Source organism: Lissotriton helveticus, chromosome 10 (genome assembly GCF_964261635.1).
Source record: "Lissotriton helveticus chromosome 10, aLisHel1.1, whole genome shotgun sequence".
Classification (NCBI taxonomy): domain Eukaryota; kingdom Metazoa; phylum Chordata; class Amphibia; order Caudata; family Salamandridae; genus Lissotriton; species Lissotriton helveticus.
The window spans coordinates 227,615,111-227,632,683 of record NC_136071.1 but is presented as its reverse complement, the minus strand read 5'-3'; the positions used below and the strand labels follow the sequence as shown (position 1 = coordinate 227,632,683).

Genomic DNA, 17,573 nt, shown 5'->3' with positions numbered 1-17,573 from the left:
GAGGCTGTGGTCTGTTCAGAACTCATAAGCAAGTTACAGAATACAGCAGAGGATACAAATTATGGTCCATAATTATTATTTATATAAATCAGTGATAACTACATTTTTATGAGCAGGTGCACACAGCTCTACTAAGTGTATGCCCAAAAACGTCACACACCCATACAATGAAATCGTTTGCCTTTGGACTACCTAAAATCCACACATTTTGCGAGCTGTGTTCAACATGTTTAGACTATGAAGATAACACCACCCAAAATGCCAAATATCTCAGGTTTCCTACTCACAATGGAAACAGTGGATTGAATCCTGCCTATTTCTAACAAAGAATGAATAAAGATCTGCGTGTGCTCACCTTGGATCCAACGCTGATGCCTTCAAAGGCACTGGTTCCAATTTGATATTCTTCTTGCCAAAAATACGGTAAAGTCTGCGTCCAGCGAAAACATCAGGAAAAGCATGTAAAAAGAAAGAGAGACAGAGAGAGAAAACAGTAAGACAAAAAGAGACAGTAATAATGTCAGTGATGAATTTGTACCCATAGCAACCCATTGTTCTGACAGGATTAGATCATAACACAGGTGTGCTCATAATCTGCAATAGAGGAAGAGGCTGACAGAATCCCTGTGCACGAAAAGAAGTTATTTATCTAAAATATTGCCAGAGCAATTAGTTCTGTGCTTTTAAAAATAATTTGCAGAGTTGAGCCATCACTATTCCTTGATCACAAAAATTAACTGTGGTCGTAAAATTCTGCTCTATGATTTGACCTTCTTTTCAGTGTGCGGTGAGGACAAGTGAGGATACAAAAACTGTTTTTACACAATTTTCCATTAAATGATTTTCATAAGAACAAATCAAATGGTTATTTTGTTTTTTTAACAACAGTACCAGAAAGAAACTAGGTTATTAATTGATGGGGCTGTGAACCCTCATTAAGTAATAATGCCACAATTTACTACAAGGTCCAGTTAATATATTAACCTTAGCTCAATCCTTTGCAGCTAGGTACAGAGTAGTCCAGCTTAAAATGAGAGAAAACACTTGTCTAGCATGTAACAGCACCAAAACATTTAAAAATAAACAGAACACAATAAAAATCTAACTCCAATGTATACAAATAGTATTCATTTTAATCTTCAAAATGACATAAAACCAACTAAAATCTATTGTAGGGAACTGAAGAAATTATTCTTAATAGATTTTGTCTTTTAAACTTTAATCTAGAGCCAAAAAGTACATAGGACCAACTGCCGGTATATGGTTGCAATAGACCGTGTCATAGTCAAAAGTTAAAGCTGACCATAATGGAACGATGGTAGGATACAGCAACAATGTTTGACCGGTCTGTTGGACTTAGACTTTTTCTTGGAGGGTTTTTCTAGTCGAGGCTGCCCTGTGGGTGATGGAGGGCTTGAATTTGCTGGCTTGCTCCTTGGCGGTGGTCCTGCTGAAATCCTCTATGTGAAGACTTCAACATTTTCTAAAAATCAATCTTCTCCCAGTGGGGCAAACCAGGAAGTGGAATCTGACAGCGATGCACCTTGGGAAGATCAGCTTTAAAGTTTATTCCGGTCTCTTCTCAGTTCTCCCAGCAAAAATTCTAGAAAAAGGTGTTGAAATGCTACAGTTGCTGTTCCTTTGATGGCATGTATCTTGGCAAGCTAAGTTACCTGATTTGGCTGTGCCGAGCAGCTTCAAAGGTAGTCGCCGAACAGCTGTTAGTGTCCAGGAAGGCTCAGCATCTGAGGTGGGTTCTCAGCAGGCTTAGCTGGGAGCACAACCCAGGAGGAATGGTGTTGAAGCTGGCCAAAGGAATGATGACCCAAGGAGCAGGCATAAGAGGAGTTGCAGAAGCAGCCTGGGAGAAGCCACCCGGGAACAGGAGCAGCACTTTAGCGGCCTGGAGTCATTTTGGGTCAGTGTCAGCGTCTGCCTCCAATTTCAGACTGCCAGGAAGGCTCTGGTTCGGCCAATGACTTTGATTGCTGAAGCAGCAAGTACTGTTTTTGGTCCTGATCCCTCACAGTTGCCCTTGCTGCAAGATCCTGCAGAACTGGCTGTGGTCATATCGGGAGCACTTGCGGAGAAAACTCTGATGCTATACCCGTAGGCTGGCTCAAGTGAATCCCTCGCTGGACCCTTATTGGCACAACTTGTCACTTTGAATCAGGAGGCAGCCCCCGCTGCCCTCATCGCTGGTTTGCAGGCTGGAGAGACTGATACTATGGCCATCTATTATGGTATTGTGGGAACGGGGTCAGTGGCTGGGAAGGCTCACTTGAGCCAGGTATGAGATTGGCCGCCAAGAAAGTGACCAACCAAAATACGACAGACTTTGGCAGGTCATCTATGGCCGACTGGGCCATTTTCTAGGTTTTGGTGAAGATGCTAAATCTGACAGTGTGGGTACCCCAATGCCTATATCACAGCATACCACCGGGTCATTTTCTGGTGGGGGCGTTCTTCGACCGGTGATAAGACAGGATTGTGCCCCTGAAGATGGCCTAAGTAGGAGGCAGAAGCTCGAAGAAGCTGCGATATCTACTGATAAGCTAACCACAGGAAAAGATGGCAATCGGCGTACAAATAGGCCATGGGTAAGGAGAGAGGGGCATAAGCATGGTAAACCCTGGATCAGACATGGAAGTTGCGGCACAATTATTTTTGTTGTCTAACATATCAGCTGATGATTCAGAGGTGTCTGGAGATGAGGCATCAAGCAGTCTTGCTACAGACATATGTGACTTATTGTCTGAATTAGGAGACTGGGTTGGTAACACTGGATCTACTGTACACAGGGTATCCTAAAAATCCTCTAGGAGAGAGGTTCAAGAGGAAAGCTGAAGTGGGACTACTCAGCGTCTTAGCACCTCATCATGCACATAGTGGGTCCCACTGACAGGACAGTTCAGGGGTTCAGTGGGAAGGCCCTCCACCCACACCCAGTGCCCCCCCCCAACCTGGAGGCCATCTATCAGGGCTCATCAGGAAGAGACTCGCAGTGACAGTCAGAGGGCCTGGGCAGCCACAAGGAAGAAGCAGGGGGCAATATGGAAGATCTTCAAACCTGGTGGTGGCGGCTCGGCCAGTGTACAAAAACCTGAACTTACCTCTGTGAGAGAACAGACTGTGGCACAGGAGCGCAATATGGTAGAAATCCAATGGAATCTGGAGGATTTTAAGAACCACCAACACTGGAACACTCTAATGGTTGTTGAGATCTAGGAAGGTGTGGAGAGTGTTTATTATTAAGCTCTTTCAAGACGCCATCCTAGAAATAGAGGGATAGGATTGGGAGCATGAGGTTCAAAAGGAGCATAGGTTCTACCTCTCACTGAAACAACCAACTCAGGAGGATGCTTCTTCCAGTCCAAAGCCCAATTTTATCTTAGTGTTCTTCACCAACTTCCTCTTCAGGTAAGCAGTCTTCGAAAAGGTGTGCATGGACACAAAACACAGAGCTGATGGCTTTATCTTTTTTCGCAAGACCAGATTTAATGTTGAGTGAAGAGGGAGACTGCGTCAGATGATAACACCTTTCAAGGACAAATGGGTCAAAGCTTTTTAGCTTATTCTCGCAAGAATAATAATAATGTATAATGGGAGGATATGTACGTTCAATTCAGAATAATTGGATAGTTCACAGGGACATTCAATCGACATTTAATTGATATTCGAGTGACATTTTATTGGCATACCTGCTAGGGGAGTAGCAGTCTAGGATGGGTTTAGGAAAACACGCTGAATAGCTTCAACGTCTTTTTTGGTTGTTAATTTTTATGGGCTTAGGGCTAGCAGTAGCACGGGGCAGTTGGAGGGTGCATGCTCTATCTTCCAGACCGTCATGGTGTAATAACATGAGTAAGTTGGTGAGCATTGACTCGGTTTTGAATACACAATCCCATATTTGTTCTCGCACGTATTTACAGGGTGGGGAGGGGGTGTTTTTGCTCTTCACCATGCAGAGTAAGCTTCAATATATTGTGTGGAATGCGCACTTGGTAACGTTCACATCGTTGAGCTTGTTTTTCCCCAGAGAAATGTGCGGAATATACAGCTCTGCATCGGAGAAAACACGGGGGCCTGGCCAGCTCCTGTGAGTAACCTCGACACAGACCACTAAGGCCAGTCTTGTTTTCAAAACAGAAGGAAGGGGGAATAGGTGTCTAGAAATCTATCCCTGGGTTGAGTAAAGGTATTACTTGGCGTTTATGGTTTTATGCAAAAACCAAATAAAGTGATCTGTTGATGAGTAAAGATATTAAAGATAGGGAATCTTGGCTTTCAGACAGGAGTTCGCTTATGGAGCAGACGAGTTGCCACAGGAACCTTTTGGTGATCCAGATTGAGACTTCTGCCTGACTGCGAGGTCTCCTCAGTCATGGTGGCTAGAAAGTTGAAAGACACTATCTGTGATGTATTTCTATTATTTACCGTGAGTATATATTCTATAAATGTTCTTGCTCTGTGTACACATTTCATATATCTTTCTGTCTTCTATACATGTTCCCTATTTTGAACTTCTTTCATTTGACATCTGGGAAAGTGCATCAACAAGTATATTTTGTCTTCCTTTTAAAAAGTGCTTTGTAGTAATGTGCTTCATGTTGAAAGCGTCTCGATACATTTATGTGCCTAATTTTGGGAGAGTGCGGAGTTCCTTTATAAGTGTGTCCTAATGTTTTAGGTCTGAAGCAATACACCTGGAGGGTCTGATTGCTTCAACTGAGGGTGGGGGTGTGGAGGGGTTGATGGGAGATGGAGAGGTGGGAGATTGGGGGACTGAGTAGTGGAGAAATGGGTGAGGAGAGGGCGGATGGGGGAGGGTGGAAAATGAAATGCAAAACGAGGAGCAATGAAACTTCGGTGAGATGATAGTGTCTAATGGGAACAACTTTTTAACGTCATTAGCAAGGGCTGCCTTGGTTTGGCCTGTGTGGCTTTGAGAAAGTGGGTCATTATGGAAGTTGTCTTTTTTACAGCTTCCTGACTAGAATTAATCTTGCCAACTTTAAATTAATACATGTATAGGATATGTTAATATCCAAGGCTAAGCGGGCCAGGTTGGCCGAAGGGTTGAGAACACCGGGTGAGGAAATGGTCTACCTTCAGGAAATACATATACCTGCTGTTAAGAAATACCTGTTGGGAACTCTAGAATTCAGTGTGCTGGTGTATACCACACAGGGGAAGTCCCGTGAGGGGGTGGCGACTTTAGCTAAAGGTAAGTAGTGTATCTTCAACAGTAGTGCTTCCGAAAAATCTGATGAATGGGTATTAGCTGAATCCCAAATATTAAGATTCAAATTCACTATCAGTGCGTTTTTTGGATCTAAATTTGATGAAGCAGTAGTTGTAGAGCTTTTGGAGGTACAAATTTGATCTTGGCCAGAACCCATAGTTGTGTACGGAGACTTAAACTGTCATATGGATAAAGTGCAGATATCTACACAATTTATGGTGGACGGAAGCAGAAGGTCTTCTGGGCAATAAAACCTCCTATGGAGCTGCATGGGCTTACAGTGCTTGCGCAGGGTTAAATAGTTTGGATCCAAGGTTTACATTTTTTTCTTTTCCTCACAAAGAAGCATGTTCGCTTAGACTACTTCTTGGTTTCATTTTGCCTACTGAATGATGCACATGGGGTGAAATATCCAAGGGGTTTCTCTAACCGCAATCCTCCGATCTTTGAATGTAATCTTCCCATGACATTTGTGAACATTTTACAGGGCGCTCTTCCTGAATCACGATTATAGCAGACATATGAAGAAATGGATGATGGACTTCCTAAGTAGGAACCAAGGAAATGCTTCACCAGGGTTGGTATGGGACTCTCTGATAGCTGGGATCACAAGGAAAACATGTAGCATTAATAGTCAGAAAGCCCAAGCCAATAAAATGAAGTGCAATATACTTATAAGATATTCCCATTGCCAACCACAAATTCATCCTGCTGAGGTTCCGTATGAGGCAAGTACCTTTAATGTTCGGGTTCCCAGAGAGGACTTTCAAACATTCGGAATTGTCCCTCGGTCCTTGTGACTTAAAATCCCCCCAACGTGACATCCACATTTAATTTTTTTGTGGCTTTTAACAGAGGGAAAGAAATCAATTTATTGTACTCATTTTAAAACAATACCAATTTAAGCAAGGTCAGGTTGCCTTATACATTTTAAAATCCTTGCCTGATCCTGTAGCGTGTTTTTCATTAGCGGCATTTTTGTGGGCTTATAGGAACAAAAGGAGACTTGTGCAACTGTAAAAAGGTTACGGATCATTTTATTTTCTTTTGTGTTTTTAACTGATATGGCTCAAAACATCATTGAAGAATGGATAGGTGTATAAAGGTATACCCCCTTGAGAGATAAAGGAATTGTATTGCTTTCTTTTTCTCTTTTGCGAAATGTTTGAATATTTTTTATCTGTATCTCTGAGAATACTTGCCATGTACTTTTATGATCTTAAATACAAAGATCGAATAACGTTTTAGAATGAAGGAAGTACAGTATAATGAACTGACTCGCTTAGAATCGTTCCATGCAAGGATAAGTATGCAAGGGCAAATGCGGCATGAGACTCTTTAAAGACTGCAGGAACTAGGGGTGGTATTAGGACCCCATATGTAATAACGATCATGGAAAGGCACCAGCTACATGAGGCAGCACGTTAGGAATTTAGCAACAGTGTGGGGAAGATGTTGACTCTAAAAGCAAGACAGGAGGAGGTTCGGAATGGTATTAATGCTATTCAGGATAGTCAGGATCAGATAGTTAATAACGCACAGTGCATTACAAGGGTATTTGCAGATTTTTTAGGGTCTTGAATCAGGAAGTTCGGGTTCCATCGTAGGTAGTATTAAGCAGTATCTGGAGCAAGTCAGTGTTGCAATAGTGGGCGCGGATGATCAGTTAGACCTCGATTACCTTCTTGCTTTAGAGGAACTAAAAGGGGCGCTGGATTCTCTGGCACTCTTGTAGGCTGCCCTCCCAGATAGGTTTCCCTTAGAGTTTTATCGTATTTATTTTCTCGGTTCTCTCTGAAAATTTGGTCACAGCCTTCTCGGATGCCCAGCCAAGGTACTTGATGCCTTCCTGGGGCCTATTATGTACATGGTGTTCTTTCCCTCTTTGTGCCACTGCGCACTGTCAAACAGATGTGGTAAGCGTCAACGGGGAAATGTCGCCCTATTAGGTTAATTAAAGTTAAAGTTCAAGAATTTGTATAGCGCACTACTCACCCAGAGGGTCTCAAGGCGCTAGGAATTATTAATTGTCGAATAGCCAGGTTTTAAGTTGTTTTCTGAAGGAGATGTGGTTTTGTGTGAGGCGGAGGTGAGTGGGGAGTGAGTTCCAGGTCTTGGCCGCCAAGTAGGAGAAGGATCTACCTCCCATCGTGGATCTTTGTATACGCGGAACTGCGGCGAAGCCTTGAATGGAGGATCTTAGTTGGCGGGTGGGTGTGTAGAAGGATAGTCGAGTGTTGAGGCATTCGGGTCCTAGTTTGTAGAGGGCCTTGTGTGCGTGGGTGAGGAGACGGAATGTAATTCTCTTGTTGACGGGAAGCCAGTGGAGGTCTTTTAGGTAGCCGGTAATGTGATCTTGGCGAGGGATGTCCAAAATGAGTCTCGCTGATGCGTTTTGGATGCGTTGAAGTTTTTTCTGTAATTTGGCTGTGATTTCGGCGTAGAGGGTGTTTCCATAGTCTAGTCGGCTGGTGACCAGTGCGTGGGTGACCGTCTTTCTTGTTTCGGCGGGGATCCAATGGAAGATTTTTTTGAGCATACGAAGTACGTTGAAGCAGGAGGATGAGACGGCGTTGACTTGTCTGGTCATCGAGAGTGAGGAGTCTAGGATGAAGCCAAGGTTACGTGCGTGGTCTGTGGGAGTGGGTGCTGAGCCCAGATCCGAAGGCCACCATGAGTCGTCCCAGGCAAAGGGGGATGAACCTAGGATGAGCACTTCCGTTTTGTCGGAGTTAAGTTTTAGGCGGCTGTTTTTCATCCATACGGCTACTTCTTTCATGCCTTCGTGAAGATTCTTTTTGGCGGTGTTGGGGTCTTTGGTGAGGGAAAGGATCTGCTGGGTGTCGTCAGCGTAGATGATGTTCAGGTTGTGTTGACGTGCGATGGAAGCGAGTGGACTCATGTAAACATTGAAGAGGGTGGGGCTGAGTGATGATCCTTGTGGTACACCGCAAATGACTTCGGTGGCCTCTGATTTGAACGGGGGAAGTCGGACTCTCTGAGTTCTCCCAGCTAGGAACGAGATGATCCAGTCTAAGGCTTTTTCTTTTATGCCGATGTTGCTGAGGCGTTGTATGAGGGTGCTGTGACAGACTGTGTCGAAGGCGGCGGAGAGGTCGAGTAGAATGAGGGCCACTGTTTCTCCATTGTCCAGTAGTGTTCGGATGTCGTCTGTTGCTGCGATGAGGGCGGTTTCGGTGCTGTGTTTGGCTCGAAAGCCTGATTGTGAGGGATCGGGGGAGTTGTTGGATTCAAGGTAGGCGGCGAGCTGGCTATTGACGGCTTTCTCAATGACTTTGGCCGGGAATGGGAGGAGGGATATGGGGCTGTAGTTTTTAAGTTCAGAGGGGTCTGCAGTGGGTTTCTTCAGGAGGGCGCTGACTTCGGCATGTTTCCAGCTTTCTGGGAAGGTAGCAGAGTTGAAGGAGCAGTTGATGACATCACGGAGATGGGGTGCGATGATGGAGTCAGCTTTGTTGAAGATGTGGTGGGGGCATGGGTCTGTTGGCGAGCCAGAATGGATGGAGTTCATTAGGCGGATGGTGTCTTCGGTGGTGATTGGGTTCCAGGCGTTGAGGTTGTTAGAGGGTGGTTTGGGTTCTGAGGGAGGTGGAGAGGATTGTTCGTTGGAGCTGTTTGCGAAACTGTTATGTATGTCTGCAATTTTGTTGTGGAAGGAGGATCGCGAATCGCAGAGGTCTTGGGAGGGAGTGATGTCGTTTGAGGCTGCGGTGGGGTTGGTGAATTCTTTGACTATGTTGAACAGTTCCTTGCTGTTATGGGTGTTGTTGTCGAGTCGGTTCTTGAATGCTGATTTCTTGGTGGATCGAATCAGCTGGTGGTGTTTGCGGGTGGCTGCCTTGAAGGTGGTCATGTTGTCGGTGGTTGGGTATTTTCTCCAAATTTTCTCGAGAGTACGGCATAGTTTCTTGGATTTCTTAAGGTCGTCGTTGAACCAGGGGGCCTTTTTGCTACCCTGTTTGGTTTGGTGGTTTTTCAGGGGTGCTAAGTCGTCAGCGCTCTGAGTGATCCATTGTTTGAGTTTGAAGGCCGCTTGGTTTGGGTCCGAAGAGAGGGCGGGTGGGTTTAGGTTGAGCGATGTGAGGAGTTGGTCGGTGGTGACTTTGTTCCATTTTCTTCGGGGAATAGGTTGTATGGGGTTGTGGGTCGAGGTGGTTTTGTAGCTGAAGTGAACACAGCTGTGGTCCGTCCAATGGAGAGCTGTGGTGTGATCAAAGGAGATGTGTTTGCTGGAGGAGAAGATTGGGTCGAGCGTGTGTCCGGCGATATGGGTGGGGGTGTCAACAAGTTGTTTGAGGCCGAGATTGGTCAGGTTGTCCAGAAGGGTGGTGGTGTTGCTGTCGTTTTTCTTTTCCAGGTGGAAGTTGAGGTCTCCCAGTAGAATGTAGTTCTCAGAGGCGAGGGCATGTGGAGTGATGAAGTCGGTGATGGATTCGCTGAATTGTTTACGGGTTCCTGGAGGTCTGTAGATGAGGGTGCCTCTGAGTGTGGTCCTAGGGTCGGTGTGGATCTGGAAGTGGAGGTGTTCGGCGGTTGTAAGGATGTCGTCGGAGTTGGTCGTGATTTTGATGGTGTTCTTATGGACGATGGCGATGCCTCCTCCTGTTTGGATGGTGCGGTCTTTTCAGATGAATTTGTAGTTGTCCGGGATGGCTATGGCGATGTCGGGTGTTGATGATGCGTTCATCCATGTTTCAGTAAGGAAGGCGACGTCCGGTGATGTAGTGTACAGTAGATCCCAGAGTTCAGAGGCGTGTCTGTGGACCGAGCGGGTGTTTAGCAGGATGCACTTCAGGTGGTTTGAGTCGGAGCAGTTTTTGGGGTTAGTGGGTGTGGTGTGGGTCTTGATGCTGGTAAATCTGCAGGAGTGGCAGGTGAAAGGACCGTGGGTACGTCCCGGGGCAGCTTCGTAGCATTGCGGTGTGTGTCCGGGGTTGAGGGTAAGAAGGGTGGCGGCGTCATACGTTATACGGGAGGAGTGGGTTTTGCGAGGACCAGGGGGTCTGGCGCTGGGCGCGGTCCAGGCGCGGACGGGCGTAGACGGGCGTAGACGGGCTTACCTTTGGCGCACCTTCGGCGCGCATGGGGCGCGACTGCTGCGCGTGAACGCTGCGCGCTAAGGCATCTGTCATATGTGGGTAGTGGAAGGGGAGGGGCGAGGGAGGGTCAGCTGGGAGGCGGGATCTGGGTGGAGGGGCGGGCTGGAAGGCACAAACAAACAAGATGGCAGCAAAACAAACGAGGACGATGTTGGGGTGGGCAGAGGCGCAGGCGTAGATAAGGCCAGGCGCTACAGTATGCAGCAGCACACTTTGATTGGCACGACGTGGGCTGAGCAGGAAATCGTGCAACTCTGAGAGAGGTAAAAACGGCAAGATCAGCTCAAGACACTCAATGTAGTGCGAGCGCAACTCTCTAATTAATATTCACAATGCAGTGCAAGCACAATTCAAAATATCATCAGCAATGCAGTGCGAGCGCAACTCTCCAAGTGATACAAACAATGCAGTGCGAGCGCAGTTCTCAAAAGATACTAGCAGATGATCAATTACACAGATAGCGCTACGATACCACTGGCTGGAGGCAGGGAGCTGGGGGAGCGGCCGCTGCTGACGAAGTCAGGACGGGCAACCGTGAACTTGTGCTGCCCTGGGGGCAGCGCATTCAAGTGAAAAAGGGAGTGGCTGCTTCAAAGCAGGCAGTGACTGCTTCAAAGCAGGCAGTGATTCATTGTGCAGGTAGCACTCGCCTGCACTTAAAGAGGGGAGAGAGATCCCTTTGCAGGTGGGTGATGTGAGTGACTGCAACTACCTGCAAGGGGATGTCTGGTGGAGGGGTCCATAGGGCCCTCTTTAACTTCTCCGGAGGGCTGCCATCAGGGGTCCCACTGACTGTGCGCTACCTTTTTGTGGTGCACTGTCAGTGCGCCTCCTGACAGCTTCATTACCTGTGTGCCCGCGTCCATAATAAGGTACAGAGGTAAAGAGATTGTCTCAGGGAACACACATGCAACATATGCGCCAGCACTATTTGTATTACAGAAGGAGCCACACAAGTGTTTGTTATTACAGAACGGGCCGCAAAGTGCCTGGGAGCGCACAAAACAGGCACAAACGCCAGTTTCACCCTCGGGGCATTTCTGTAATACGGGCCCTGGTAAGACAATTACTATTACTGTGTTTTTTTAATTTATTTTTTGTTAAAAGGGAAGTCTCCGTTCAATTCTGGATCTTATAGGCCGATCTCGCTCCTTAATAGTGACGCTAAAATCTATTCAAAATTTCTAGTGACTCAGTTGAGCAGGGCCATTGTCAAGTTGGTCTGTCTGTTTTTGTCCCAGGTCGTAGCAAGACGGGTCTTATCAGACAAGTAATTAAGTTATTTGATATACCAGATGCTAGGAAGACCCAGAAAAGACCTTTGATCTGGTCACCAGGACTTATACCTGTGAGGTACTTGACAGGTTGGGTGGGGGCTTGGTTTATAGTGCGATTTACTTGTAAGTCAACATTACCCATAAGGTAGTTAACATCATTCCATCAAATTGTATTAGTATATTGTCTAAAATTGGGAGAGCTATGGCATGAATACACATTCTTCATCTAACAATTATCAGGCGATGCAATGTATTCAAAATGTGGTGCTTCCATAGGTTTTATATTTATTTAGGATAAATATATAGGGCAGGACTGTTTAAGAAGCTGTGTGCTATTTGTGAAAAATGTATCTGGAAATATAAAAGGGTATGAGAGCCTTTAAACATCTAATTATGCCATAAGACAGAGAGGATGGGCCGCACCAAAAGTTAAATATTACTGTTGGGTATCCATGCTGCAACACGTGGACGTCATCGCTGGCTTTTGTGGCACACAACCCAGAACAGACAGCCTGCCAAGCAAATATGAATCAACTTTGGGTGAAGATGCACAAAGGTGTTTTCTTAGGTTTTAGAACCTAGTAATTTAAAAAGAAGTTAGGTTCAAAATAATATAGGCTCAGGTTGCACACACAATCGGGACTAAATTGAAGGGCAAATTGGGCATGGCCAAGTATAGCTTTATATTCCACTGTTACTTCCCTACATTTTCCCTCAATGTTTCATAACAAATACAGTCTGGTTTGGGAGAAAGCAGGCATCTGGAATATTGGGGACATCTTCCTTTCAGAGGAAATATGTTCCTTTGTGGACTTACAGCAGATGTATGGGCTGCCAAAAAAGTTTCTTCAAATATTTCCAAATTATAGAGTTTTATAAACTTGATAAAGCTTTGCTAGAGCAGAATGTAGTTGTCCAATCCTTGAACCCCAGGGTGGGGCTAAAATTAAGGAAATGTACAAACTGTTCCTAAATCTTAAAACAGATGACTTGAATTTGCAGTGAGAGAAATTGGGTAGAATATTAAATATTACTCCAGATAAAAAAAAAGAATTCAACAATCTTCGGGCCTAGGGAGGGAGATGTTGATATGTACTGGGATAAAAAACCAATACTATAAGAGGCAATATAATTTATATTATACCCCTCGGAAGATGTTTAGTTAAAGAACAGATTCCAACTACCCGCGATGCGGAGCCAGTGAGGCTGATATAGTCCATATGCTTTTTATCTCTATGAAGCTAACAACATTCAGGAGCAAAATTAGAGAGTCTTGAGTATGATCTTAAGCACTAACATCTGCATCACACCTCAAATCATGCTATTGGGGGTGGATGCACAGTTTATTAAGGACAGGTGTAAACTATATCCTATCTTTGTTGCCATGTGTAGGAGAGTAGGGTCTGCAATCCTATGATCACCCAGATTTTTGCTTTTTGCTGCACTGGTTTACGACTTTCCCTGGCTGTGGGCCTGCTAATCAGACCCACAGCCTAGCTGTTCTCTCTATCCAAATTGTACTCAGGTACTGAATTGGCACTGGGCCCTCTCCAAGTCCCTGTACCCAGGGCTGAGGTGCACCCAGAAGTCTCCCAGGGGCTGAAGCATGTATTGTGCCACCCCTGGACTGACTAACTAAACTGACACAACTGGCTGCACGACAGCTGGGGCAAGGTGGTGTACTCACCCTTTGCTTTAGATATAGTATACCTATATCTAACCCTAAAATGGACACACAGATCTCCTATCAGTCACTCCTATGGCAGGCCTTAACAATCCTGAAGGCAGAGTGCTTGGAATCGTCTGAGATGGTGCTCTGGCATGAGCTGAGCCTGTCTGCGGCTTTCGGGATCTATCCCTTAGCCGTTTCCATGATATCGCATACCATATACTCTTAAGTGCATTATAATCCTCGCGGTTATATGCCAACTCTGGTATCGCTTTATCAAAACATGTCGAGTAAGGTGTCATACGAATTGGAATACTAACCCCTCGCCAATTCTGGCGACGGGGTTAGCATTCCACCCTTCTAGAGGGACACGACATGTATGTAACCTCTAACCCCGGTTAAAGTCAAACAGAGCCTCAGCTCCACAAAATGGATGCTGCCACCGAGACACAAGTCTGCCCTCCTGCTGCTGGGAGTCCTCCCAGAGCAGGAGATAAGGACAAAGGGTTTCCTGCCAGGGGCGGTGCCAGCACCGTCCCAGACAGGATTTTGTGTATCCTAGGTAGGCAGGGCTTCAGAGGAAGGTGACTGCAAGTGGCACCCCGGTGCTCACTGTGCATAGGCCGGCTGAAACCAGTTCCAGGGGCACTCCAGCCCCTGGCCTGGGGAAAGCCCGCCAAAGGAGAGGGGTGTAACCACCCCCCTCCTAGTCCCACCCCTAGGGCAGGACTTAGTCGCGTGCCAGCCCCCTTTTCCCAGATAAAGGTAGGAGCAGGCCCCCTTCCAAATTAGATCATCTTTGGAATCAAGACACGACTTTCTACGAAAGGACATCAAGATTTCTTCTTCAAGATTCTCCCTTGTGACTAAGGAGTAGTCACCCTGCATCCGCAGGCACCATCCGAAGAACACTGCGGTCTGCTGTAAGTCCTTCCTCCGGAATCCGACTGCCCAGCTCGACAAGACCCGGCTTCCCTGGCACCTCCGACCTCTACTCACCTCTACAGCCAAGCTGAGAACCGTGAGTGCGACGAGACCTCAAGGGACCGACTATTGCCAAGACTGCACGACTTCTGCACAGCAAGCCCGCCGAGTAATCTCCTGGCGAGTGCTTTGGGGTCCGAGAAGCCCCAACCCTGAGCAGCTCCAGCACCGAAGAGCAGCCCCCCAGCATCTCCACGATCGGTGTGGGGCCCTTCTGCTTTTTGCTGCTCACCGCGTTGTTTGGCTACTAGCCCGCTGGCTTGTGGCCTTCTGAACGACGCCCGACGACATCACTGCTGCTAGTCTGGTTGCTCCAGACTGGCCCTTGCTCCCTTCCAGAAGAGGAGCACCCCGGACCCTCCTGGTCCACTCAAGACGCCATTTTGAGTCCACCGCGTGGGCTTGAATTAGCCAAGGCTTTGTTGCCCAATCCTGGGTTCTTCGACGCCGACAGCTTCATCCATCGTGGGACAGCTCGCCTCTCCATCCTGGTCGCCGACAACGCCTCCTGGTCCGTGAGATCTGCAGAGCACAGCGTCGCCCACTCACCTAGCCGAGGTGACTACCATCCGGTGCCCTCCTGGTGCCACCTGACTACTGACTAGTAGTCACGAACTTGGTCCCCTCTGCTTTCAGGTATCATCCATCTTCAAGATCCAGGCTTGGATCAACTCGAACTCTCTTCACTGGTCGCCTGCCAGCATCTTTCTTCCAGGCTCCTGGTTCGTCTACGAGGATTCCCGACGTCTTTTGAGACCTATGCAGCTGCAGCCCCTGGGCTAGGTAACTTCGGCATTTCGGTACCCCAGCATAGCCTCACTATCCAAGGGTCAGGATCCACTGTCGTTTTCTCCCTACCAGGTCGGGTTCGCCCGTGAACACTAACTTTAACTTTACTAGCTATCATAGACTTTGTCCCGCATCCCGCGTGAGAGTGCACACTCTGCACCCGAGTCCCCTGGGCCTCCTAGAAGTAATCTAACGATTCCATAGTCAAGTCCTAGCGATTCCAAAGCCTATTAGTACTGTACTTACCTGCTAGTAATTTTGCATTCCACTTTTAGAGTATATGGTTTTCCGTGCCCCTCGGGCATTTGTATATACTGTGCTAACTTAAGTATTTTCGTAAGAGTTTTGTTGTGTGCCTAGCACCCTGTCCTCATAAAGAGTACCAGGCTGTTGTGATTCTAATAAATACACTGTTATTTTCATAACACTTGTGTGGTGTCCTTTCACTGGGTGTTCAAGGGGTAATGTGATGGTAAAACAGCTGGCTTAACACGCCCTCTAGAGTCTTAGCCTTAGACTGCTCGTATCCATGCTACTAGGATAGCTGGTCTATAAGGTTGACTTACAACCAATCATCAATAAGGGTTGTTTGGACTGATATATAGTGATCACTAGAATAGTGAGCACTGCACATCAGGCCAACTTCTCACATTGGTGAGCAGCGGTTGGGATTTGAGCTTGCTGTTGTTTTACCACACATATCCTAAGAATATCTTGTGAAAGAACACATAAGTACTAAAGGTACATATAACTTAGCTTAGAATACTCTGAGTTCTACTGAACCAGCTGTTGTAGCTCCTAGGGCCTAGCACACCCTAAACTACAACTCTAGCAAGGGATCAGTAGGTAAACATATAGTGTAGGTAAGTGCACCACTTACACCTCACTAGAAAAGCATGTCTACCCAGGGAGAGTCCTCAGGGACCCCTCTTGTGGTGATTGACCCTCCACAGGTCAGCTCAAGATATGCAGCTCTCAGTTTCCAGGAGTTGAGACACTTGTGTACCTCCAGGAAATTGAAACAGGGGGCTAACCCCACCACTCCCTTCCTGTTGGATCTCTTAGAGACCTATGATGTTAGTAGAGCATCTCAGGGAGAGGGGAATATGCCAGCCTTAGAGGGGCACCTTGGTGATCCAGACCTCCACAACACTGTAAATGCAGTTGGGGAGGAGGATCCTGAGGAACTCTCTGGGGATGAGGTAGACAAAGGTCTTGAGGTAGTCAGAAGGCTAACTAGGGCCAACTTAGACTTGCTTGGGCTAGGATCTGGGGGACCCCCAGTACTGACCCTAAGTAGGCCTAACCTTGGAGTTAGGAGAGATAGATCTCTTTCTAGGGACTCCAATAGATCTCTGCACTCTAATGCCTCTTCTCAGAGGAGAAGGAACTCTCCCCAGAGGAGATTGACTTCCCCTCAGAGAAGGGAGCATGAAGCTAGGATGAGACAGGCTACTCTGAGGATTGAAAGGGAAGAAATTGCCCTGGCCAAAGAGAAGCTTGCCTTGGCTAGAGAGCAGCAGATGAGTGGGTTAGCTCCCACTGGTGGCAGCAATCTCCCAAGAGATAGAGAGAAGGGTTTAGATACTAAACACCTGACTAAAATAGTGCCCCCCTTTAAGCAAGGGGATGACATCCAGAAATGGATGGCTGCTCTGGAGAGGGCCTGCACTGTGCAGTGCATTCCCCGGAGTCAGTGGGCAGCTATACTGTGGCTCTCCTTTGATGGTAAAGGTAGAGATAAGCTCCTCACTACAAGAGTGGAGGATGCTAATGATTACCAGGTCCTGAAAAATGCACTGATGATGGGTTTGGTTTAACCACTGAGCAGTACAGGTTGCTGTTCAGAGACACCCAGAAAACTCAGTCTCAGGACTGGTCTGACTTTGTGGATTGTGCCACTAAGGCTTTGGAGGGCTGGTTGCTGGGTAGTAAGGTTACAGATTACACAGGATTGTATAATCTTATGATGAGAGAACAAATTTTAAACAATTGTCAGAACCAGTTGTTGCACCAGCACCTTGTTGATTCAGATCTGACCTCTCCCCAAGAATTGGGAAAGAAGGCAGACAAATGGGTCAGGACAAGGATCAAGCAGAACCAGAACCAGAACCAGGGTGGTCAGAAGAAAGCAGACCAGAAGGGTAATGTTAAGAGTGAACAAAATGACCAGAAGTCTTCACCAGGTCCCCAACAAACCAAAGCGAGTGGGGGTCAGGCTTCCCAGAAGAAGAAGAATCAAGAAGGCCAGTCAAAGAGGTGGTGCCAGTACTGTAAAAGTAAGTCTCACTGGTTTAGTGAGTGCACCAAAAGAGGAGGACAAACTCCTGCCACTACAGCCCCTAAGGCAACTGCACCCCCTAGTACAGTCAGTAGTGGTAGTGTACCTCCCAAGGCATTAGTTGGGTTAACCTTGGGAACTGAGGGGTCTGACAACTTAGTTGGCACACTCACTCAGGCTGTCCTTGTCTGTACAGGGGATATGGATA

At 46.8% G+C, this 17,573-nt stretch overlaps 1 protein-coding gene across 2 annotated transcripts in view; it reads right to left on the bottom strand.

Moving 5' to 3' along the window:
* The window catches only part of FLII (FLII actin remodeling protein), a 244,281-nt gene that overhangs the window by 71,687 nt on the left and 155,021 nt on the right, over positions 1-17,573 (bottom strand). For both annotated transcript variants that reach the window (XM_078665183.1, XM_078665182.1), the window contains exon 16: positions 356-430. In XM_078665183.1, the coding sequence (XP_078521309.1) occupies positions 356-430 (75 nt within the window). The remainder of the gene's footprint in view (positions 1-355; positions 431-17,573) is intronic.